Source organism: Sprattus sprattus, assembly GCF_963457725.1.
Source record: "Sprattus sprattus genome assembly, chromosome: 2".
NCBI lineage: Eukaryota > Metazoa > Chordata > Actinopteri > Clupeiformes > Clupeidae > Sprattus > Sprattus sprattus.
Genome location: NC_137921.1, coordinates 66949411 through 66959410, shown reverse-complemented (window position 1 = coordinate 66959410; position 10000 = coordinate 66949411). Strand labels below are relative to the sequence as shown.

Sequence of the window (10000 nt, the reverse complement as noted above, 5' to 3'; positions counted from 1 at the left end):
AGATAAGTGGTTGCTGACTTCAAGGTTTGCTTTGTTATTAAGCGATTCATTCCTCGCAAGTTAAGGATGTTATTACATTTCATTATATATTTAATGATTTTGAAGTGATGGGCACATGTTACTTGAAGGTAGCATTGTAGAGGTTTTTCTCTTTTTCTTCTTGAGGCTGTTAATCTTTTATTTCAGCAATATTGTTCTGCGATGAATAGGTGTCGTATAAAGCTTTCTACGTGTCCTGCACTGCACTGTGTAAAAGCACTTACTTCTCTCTATCTAACCCTTTGTGAAAAGAGAACCACACGTCTCAAATTAAGTCAAATCGCTCCGTAATAAATCAGTCTTGAATGGAGGAATGTTTTATTGAGATAAATGGAAATTGCTGAGTGAGCGGAGTTCTGTGTATTTCATTCTCACTGTCTCGTAAATTTGGGTCGGTGGTGGATTCTTGACCTTGTTGCTTTTCTCTCCCTCTCTCTTTTTCCTTTCTTTTTATTTTTTTACGACCTGTGATTTATCACCAGGGTGATGGGGCTTTGGGGACAGGAAGTGAGCTCGTGATGAGGATCAGCGCTCCGCGATCCATGGACATCTGAGAAGCAGAAAGCGATAAAAAGCTAGACGAGAAAGGATCCTTTGTTTTTGTTTTTGTTTTTGTTTATTTCTTCTTTGTTGGCCTCTCATCCTCGTCCAACATGTCTTCTCCCCGGAAACGCTCATTTCACCAAAGCCTGTCTCACCCCACCACAAGGCCTGTCTCTCTTCTCCCACACTGCAAACCGTGAGCAGAGAGACACCCCAATCACCTACACACACACACACACACACACACACACACACACACACACACACACACACACACACACAACATCCTACCACGGGCTGTGCCCTGAACTGCTGACTGCATGACTGGTTGGCTGGCTGGACTGTGCGGCTCCAGACCATGAAGCGACCCAAGCAGCAGTCGCAGGCCCTCAGCTTCCTCAGCTTCTTCAGCCGCAAGCCCAAATCCGATCCCAGGATCGAGAGGCCCTCCGGAGCTGTTAGCCAAGAGGTGGTCATCACACTAACGCCCAATGAGGAGCAGAAACCAGCAGAACAGGTGAGCCTGAGAGTACCTCAGCAAGATCTACGTCTGCTTATATTTCCCCTTAATACCTATGTATTCTTCCATCAGCTCAATAATAACATGAGATGCTAACTACTCAAGGTCATATGAATATATGAGTAAATAAACATGCTAATAATATGCAGTGTGCACAGTGTGCCTCTAACTCCATTTCAATAAAACATACAACGTTATTGTCACATCTTGGCACACACACACACACACACACACACACTCACTCACACACTCACACACACCTACAAAAATCAGCAATACAGTTTATTTAAACAAATAATGATGATGAATGATGAACTAATTATGAAATAATAATGAATATTTACCGTGAGTAAATATAGTGTGGATCTTCATGTATGCAGAACAGAAGGAGAGTTTTTGACAGGGCTTAGCAATAACGCCTACATTTGTCAGCATGTAAATAAGAGTCAGTATGGTAATATAGCAACAGTTGGACGCTGAGCGGGATATGAACAGATTGGACATCTTCTCTCCACTCTCACCCCTCAGCCTTAGTGAGTCTGTATTTAATTAGTTTGTTTATTTTAAGTGTCTCCTTCTTTTGGTTGCCAAGAAACAGAGTGGTTCAGCGCAGCCCCCCTCCCTCCGCTCATAAACACTTGAGTATAGACCCTTTCGCCGTTGGTAAACAATGCTCAGCGTTCTAGGTTGCGCACGCATTCTGGGGGCAAAAGAAATGGCTTAAGTTCATACCTGCGTTCGCTTTATCCTAATGATCTCGGAAGTTACGTTAATAAATTGACATTAAGTTATGGAATCCAACTTCCCGATCCATATTCGATCACGGATTGGATAGTTGACCCATCAAAATGGACAGATATTTATACATACTTAATAGAAAAACCCAGTGTTTACACAAAAGATACATTACGATCATTCAAGTCACTCGATGCCTATAACTACGTTGTCTGCGGGCATGTCCACTCCAGGATATTAAGTACTGCGACCTCAATGATGATTTCTGTGTCCTAAAATCTGAGGTGCTACCAAGCCAATGACAAGGAAAAAAGACAATAATGTATAAACCATGTGTTTTTACCAACAAACCCACCAACGCTACCGCTTCACGTTAAATTGCACATGCATGGCAGAGTAAGTCGACCTTATCATAAACGTTTCATCGTCAAGGTTTACGTGTAGGAACTACATAACCATTGCAACCACGGTTAACTGTAATGTTAGCGAATGAGCTAATATTTACACTCTTTTAAGTCTCCTGTACGTCCAAGCCCAAACCTATTCTTGAGGGTTCAAACATTTTCCAGGCTATTTGGCATCTAACAAAAAAAAAGCGTTGTAACTCTTATTTATGCTACAATACAACTTATATTTGTTATGATAGCCACATTTAGTATACTCGTTTTTGTCTTATACCATTTTTTTTATCTGACATTGCAGGCTATAGGGTCTTGTTGCAGCAGTGCTGTTAAAGATTGAGCTCTATGTTAGGATGGGGAGGACAGGGAGGGCATCTTGTACATCAGGAGCATGTAAAACAACACAAGCCTGCATACAGTGTGAAAAGCCAGACTATGGTAAAATGATTCACTGTGTCCAATGTGACAGCCACTTCCACTACGGCTATGTGCAAATTTAAAGAAAGCAGTGAAAGAGGTAAAAAAGCATGAGCTTAAGACAAGGTTCAAATAGTTTTAATTTAATAAAGAAAGTATAGTACATAGTCATTTATTTGTCTGAATATCATTTGTGGATTACATTTATCAGCAAACACAGTTCATTTTATATCATTTGGAAACAACAGACTTGCAGAGATTTGTGAGGGCACCACACACATTCACTATATCATCTAGGAGGTCAACTTGTGACACTGGAATGACCGATTGTAAGATTTTAAAATTCTTCCACCGGCCAATAACTCTTTCTATGTGAATTCTTACAAGTGAAAGTTGTCTTGATGTGTCAACCTCATTTGCTGGTAGTTGTCCTTTTCCTTCGGTGAAATTTGGAATAAGCAGGGTGGCACCATACGCGGCAAGCTCTTCTCTAATTAAAAAGCCCCTATCAGCTAAAATGTCATCTGTAGGCTCCAAAAGATCTAAAAATCCCATTGATTGGTAATCTGCTTGTCTGACACCCGGCCACCCGAACCTAGGGATAGAAAGGATATGGCCCCGGCGGGTGGAATGCCAACTAAATACTTTACTGTATTGTGGTGTTTATATGTAGACCATGTCTGGGCCTGGGCAGTCAAGTTACTAGGTCTGTCTATAAAAATCTCTGTGCACTTTTGGGCATGTTCTTTAAAACAGCAGTCTGACTTGGCCATTTTATAAGTGGTTTCAACACTTTAGCCATAGAAGGTAACCAGGTTCTCAAAATGCATGATATTGTGCTGTTCGATACTTTAAACCTAAATGCTATGTCAGTGTTAGTGAGACCCAATCTAAGTTTCATAAGCACAATCAGTAGGTGATCTCCCAGGGTATGTATTTCAGTAAACTTTTCTACATTGCCTTTTAGTTTTTTCAATAACCAGTCAAAGATTATAGTAGTTATTCCTGTGAGAAAAAGAAACTGTACACTGTTATTTCTGATTGAGTGGTAAGAATACTTGTTGTTCTGAAGCTCTTCTATTAGCTTCTTGTTTTCATTTTGGATTTCACCAAACTCTTGGTGCAGGCTCACATATTCAACCTGAATCTGTTCATACATGTGCCTCAGATTTTCATAATCTTTCTTTGGGCACATGGCATCCTCTTCCAATGGGGCTCATCTTCAACTGTAAGACATTAATGTGAAGACAGGAATTATAAGTTTTACTGACAACACATGTAAAACACAAATAATGAGTAGCACAAGTACATTTTACATGTTTGATTGAATTGAAAAGTGTGTTCTCACCAGGGCAAAGATCAGTAGTCAATAGGGAAGGTGATTTAACAGATCTCTCAGATAGCAGTTTATTCCTTTGAAAATCTGTAAGATTAGATTGCACATAATAGAGGTAACTACTGACTGCCATTTCTCTCAAAGCTTGCAATACAGAGCAGGCGATGTTACCTTGGATAGCTAGCTTTGATGCCATAAGTTAACATCACCTGCTCTAGGTTGCAGGCACTGTTGGCTGCTAACTTATCAAGAGCAAACACGCCTTACCTCTCCAATTTAGCTTCAGGTCTCTGGCGAAGGGACAATGTCGGGGCTTTCGTAGTTAATTGAGGCTTCTCCTACGAGTAAATTAAGCACAGACTCAACCCACGATCATTGTATGCATTGTATAATTGTATGAAATGAATAAATGAATGTACTATGAACTAGCTAACATTAACGGTTAGCTAACGTTAATGGTTAGATATCGTTAACGTTAAGTTAACCTAAAATTGCAAGGCTAAAGTTAGATATGGATAACATTAGCTATCTAGGGAGCTGTTTTGGCCAACTAAGTTATCTCAGATTTAACTAACACAATTTCAAGTCAGCTAACATAAACAAAATTCACTTACCGGATATAAAATGTGACCCACATATGCGTGCATTTTTAATGTCTTCAGTCCAGTCCACTCGTTTTATAGCTTGAAGCCAGAATCTACGCCTGTTTGCATTAAACAGTCTTTTCCCCGAAGGAATGCGGTAGAAATTGAGACCTTTTTTTTTTAGTTGACCTGTTTTGGCATCCCACAACACAACAAGATGGCATTTTTTTAACGAAGAAACCGAGACGAAGAAATCCTTAGCTTTATCTCTCCAAAATCCTCTTGCACTGTCACTAACTATGGCTAAAATTTCCGCTTTTTTGCCTCCAGAATGTTTGCGCTTAACGTTTATGACGTAGGTCATAAAAGGGTCTATAGAGTATTAAACATGCAAGCACACACAGAGACAGTAACACTCATATGTACACACACACACACACACACACATGCTGACATACATACACACACTCATACATATGCACGCACACACACACACAGTTTAGTTCACAGTAGAAAAGGTGAGGTCTTGATATCTGTGTTACTGGTTGGGAAATAGTCTACAAGGAAATGAAGTGGTGGCCAGGGTCATAATTTCCCAGCTCTAATTGAGTCTTCGGGCTTTGAGGTCAAAAACAGTGAGTTTGTATGTTGCTTTGTGTGCAGCCCCAGACCAGCCTCTGTCATTGGCAAAGCAGTAATTATGCCGGTCTAACACGGTTTCTGGATACACAGAGGGAGCGAGAAAGATATCTCTGGAAATTGTTGGTTGCCAGTGAGGAGTCCACCATAGCCGTAAAATTAGTGTGGAATCTAACCGAGTTATAGGGAGGCATGTCGTTAAGTCGAATCGCCATGAGAACAAACTGTAGCGATTGTGACGTTGTTTGAGCGTAATGGAAATTTACTTGAAGTGAAGGGAAAACTCAACTCATCTATGGTGAATTCCTCTTTCCTCAGTCGTACTGGGGTACACTTTAAAATGGGCATAAAATCTTGTGTTAAGGTAGTCAAGGGTGATCATCTATTTTTTTTGTATCATACATCAAAATGATATGTACTTAAGTTAAATAAGTTGAACGAGAATGACATAAAAACTGAATCAGTGTATTACTTGGTGTAATTTATTATACAGTTAGTCATTAAGTCTAATGTAAATAAAAATGTATTGAGATTGATAGGAGCTTTTTAATTTTCTTAAACTTGCTCAAATCTTGGCTTAGACACTGACTCTCTCTCTCTCCCTCTCTCTCTCCCTCTCTGCCGCTCGCTCTCTCTCTCTCTGCCTCTCTCTCTCTCTGCCTCTCTCTCTCTCTCTTTCTCTCTCTCTCTCTCTCTTTCTCCCTCTCTCTCTTGTAAGGACCAGACCACTGCGGCAGAGAGCCAAGGGGAGATGGCTGGCGGTGTGGACGGTTGTGGAGAAGGAGGAGGAGAGGGAGGCAGGGAAGGAGAGTTCACCGCTGCCTGCTGCGCGGGGGACCTGGATGAGGGGCTCACAGCACCAGCGGCCGCGGCCCTGTCAGGTGCAGCGGCGTCTGGGGGCGACTGTGGCAGCGGCTCGGACTCCACGGGCCTGCTGGCGCTCTCGCTGTCCAGCCAGGACCAGCTGCAAATGGAACACCTGGAGGTAGGGGTGGCAGTTGCCAGACACCGCCTGATTCAATATTACAATGATTTAATAGAATATTTACTGATATAATATGGAGTGAGATTTTATTGTAATACTTCTAGATGTCCTGTGGTTATATAAGTATTGCAGTTACTTTTTATATTTATATTTAGTTTACCAAGTCAATATGTATGGAAATGTAAAGCACTGTAATTTTTCTAAAGTATTATGATTAGATGTCACAGTATATGTCAGCATTTTCAGAGAATGGGTGTAACGCATATAGATATAATCCATATGTAGCTAGTTGATATTGTATCAGTAAACGAAATCAAATGAATCCCATTATCAGTGTGAAATCAGCGTGAGTTGAATAGTTTCTGTTAAGTAAGTAAATAAATTAGTACATTTTTAACTGAACACATTTTTTTCTGAACACCCTCCCCCCCACACCTGAAGGAGTGTCCTCTGTGCCTGCTGAGCCAACCCCGTCGTCACTTCCCACGTCTCTCCTCGTGCCCGCACCGCGCGTGTGCTGACTGCTTGCGCCAGTACCTGCGCATCGAGATCTCTGAGAGCCGCGTTGGCATCGCCTGCCCACAGTGCCCCGAGGCCCTGGCACTGCCCGACGTTCGTGCCATCCTGGACGACAGCACCCTGCTGGAGCGCTTCGAGGAGTACCAGCTGCGACGCTTCCTGGCAGCAGACCCAGACACGCGCTGGTGCCCTGCGCCCGACTGCAGGTCAGATGCCCGCCGTCGAGGAAAAGCAATGATGAAAACTGATGTGCCAACTGATGTGTATCATTCTTAATTTATTAATTTGATGCCTTTAATCCAAAAAAACTCATCTTTTCTGACATTACTTTCTCCTTTATTATTATTATAAATAATATATTTTATAAATATAATATACAAATATAAAATAATAAAATAAACCAATATAATATAATTATATAAGTGTAATCTTCAATAATCAATCATAGATAATTAATCATCTATCATAAATAATACAAATAAATAAACAACATCAATACAAAATTGTTGTCGTTGTGTAAATACATATATGAGACTTCAACAAGCTAGGTAGATTAAAGGAAGAGCTAGATTACAAACAACTCAGTCTCACATTAAGCAGAAGCCATACTCAGTCTCAAATCAATCAACAAATACAAGTGAGAGTACAGAAATAAACACATACGTACGTCATGAAATCCTGAAACATTATGCCTATGGTATCTGGGGAAAAGCCTTTTTTGTTTTTGTCTCTGAGGCATTTGTCCACCCAGCCTCAGTTTGGTATGGAATACAATGCAACAATATAATCAGAGACATTTTAAAAGAGCTAGGTTAGTATTAGTTTAGGTTGCCTTGGAACAGAAATGACTTGTATTTGTATTTGTGTAAAATTGTCTATACGTAAATCAAATCTTTTTATTATTATTATTGAATTATTTATGGGCTTTTTAGCCTTTATTTGGATAGGACAGTAAGTATTTTTCCTCAGATAAGTATCATCATCAGCAAATGTGAAGGAGTCCTGTAGAGATTACTGTCATGTGTGGCCCTGTGGTGTCATTCAGCACGATGCACTCTGGGGACAATAAAAACGGGAGCAGCTTCCCTTCGATGCACAGCAAAAACACCAAACCACACAGTCAGCTGCAATCCAATTAAACTCTAAAAAATTAACGTTATTTTAAAACAAGATCCCATAGATCAAGATCACGAGATCTTTATAATGTTGTTTAATATTAAGATCGAACTAGAGAACCACATTATAACAAGTTATGAAGAATGACAACACCCTGGTACTTACGTTTAATGATGTGAAAATATAAACACAGGCTGGGGTTAGAGGTACTTTTATTATTCAGCTAAAGGTTATATGAGCACCAACACACTGTTACGCACTAATGATAAGTGTGTCGCCCTGTACTTAACAGTTCACAGGAAGAGAAGGCTTTTCATGTGATGTAAAGTGTTTCCGGAACTTTCCTCAGTGTGTGATTAGCGCACTTTCTCTCACACAGGAGCCTCTGCGCTCCACTGTTCTGCATTATTCATGTTCCCCGGCCTAGAGCACAGCTTTGGGTTGCCGGCCCTGTAATCGGAGAAGGGGCCTCTGGCTGGAACGGGTAGCAGGGTGGCGGGAGAGCTGGAGGTTTTCTGTTCTCCTGACAGCACGGCAGGGGGTTGGGTATCTCACGTAGCTGCACTGAGGGATGGTATCATCATGGGGAAAGCCTGGGGAGTCTTGTAGAGAGGACCTCTTTAAAGGGATCGATGCTGCATTTTGTTTCAGTGAAACTGTGACATTATTAGGAGCAGGATCACTGTTACTATGATGGAATGTTTGGTCAAGACATGTCATTCATTTGGCTCAGGGGTGTAGTCCAGGGTATACGCAGGTATATGGAGTATACCCACTTCTCAAAACAGGACGTTTATCCTGTGCTGTATGGGCTGCTTAAAAGAAATAAAGAGTAAACCCACTTCTCCAGGGACCACTACACCACTGATTTGGCTCTATCGTCAAAATAATAATAATAATAATACCTTTTATTTGTAATGCGCTTTTCAATGACCCAAAGTCGCACAGTCATACCAGTGGTGGTAAGCTACGAGAGTAGCCACAGCTGCCCTGGGGCAGACTGACGGAAGCGTGGCAGTGCCTACGGCCCCTCCGACCACCACCAACATTCATTCCAACATTCATACAATGGATTCGGTATTTAAAGTTATAAATTCACCTGAAATGTGAAATGTGTACTGTTTGGTTATGGTTATGTATGTGTCTCTCTGTTGTATGGTTATGTGTTTGTAATTTTGTGTGTGTATGTGAGAGAGAGAGAGAGCAATAGAGAGAGAGCATGTGTGTGCATATGTGTATTTATGTCTGTTTGTGTTCATATGTATGCTTGTTTATGTGTGTACAGCTACGCGGTGATTGCTCACGGTTGTGCCGAGTGTCCTAAGCTCAGCTGCGGACGTGAGGGGTGCGACACGGAGTTCTGCTACCACTGCCGCCAGCTGTGGCACCCTGACCAGACCTGTGACCAGGCCAGACGCCAACGAGCCCGATACACCACAGGCGCTGAGGCCTCCACGCTATATGTCTTCAACGAGGAGTCTGGCGGCGGTATGACACCCCCTGAGAATATGTGTGTGTGTGGGGGAGTTTAGGAGTGTGTGTGTGTGTGAGTGGGTCTTTGTGTGTGTGTGTGTGTGTGTGTGTGTGAGCGAGAACGAGAGAGAGAGAGAAAGAGAGAAAGTGGTTTATAGTAGTATGACCCATTACCTTGAAAAAGCTACTGCCTGTATAGCAGTTTGTGTTTCATACACAGGTTGGTCAAGCCAAATAAACAACATAGGCGATCATTTTGAATGGACCCTGATGATTCTGAGCTGAATCTTTTAATTCTAAACATAGTTTGACTGGACACATGGGATGGGATGGACTTCGTGAACTCTGAACTCGTTGAGTCTCTTTTCAGATGCGGAGGAGATCAAGGCGTGTCCGCGTTGCGGCGCATACATCATGAAGACCAACGACGGCAGCTGCAACCGAATGAACTGCACCGTGTGCGCCTGTCAGTTCTGCTGGCTCTGCATGCAGGAGATCACCGATGTGCACTACCTCAGGTACACCGAGAATCTAACCAACACACACACACACACACTTTACCGACAACCATGCCGAAACTCTAACCAACACACACACACTTTACCGACAACCATGCTGAAACTCTAACCAACACACACACACTTTACTGAGAACCATGCCGAAACTCTAACCAGCACACACACGCACATTACG

The 10000-nt window shown here is 41.9% G+C and overlaps 1 protein-coding gene across 1 annotated transcript in view; it reads left to right on the top strand.

Annotated features, from left to right (window-relative positions):
* Positions 1 to 922: 922 nt before the first annotated feature.
* The window catches only part of LOC308360626 (E3 ubiquitin-protein ligase RNF19B), a gene marked incomplete at its 3' end in the record, with an annotated part of 24180 nt that continues 15102 nt past the window's right edge, over positions 923 to 10000 (top strand). Inside the window, exons 1-5 of the mRNA XM_080832651.1 lie at positions 923 to 1099; positions 5933 to 6199; positions 6641 to 6924; positions 9120 to 9322; positions 9678 to 9825. Coding sequence (XP_080688777.1) covers positions 941 to 1099; positions 5933 to 6199; positions 6641 to 6924; positions 9120 to 9322; positions 9678 to 9825 — 1061 coding nt within the window. The 5' untranslated portion in view covers positions 923 to 940. The remainder of the gene's footprint in view (positions 1100 to 5932; positions 6200 to 6640; positions 6925 to 9119; positions 9323 to 9677; positions 9826 to 10000) is intronic.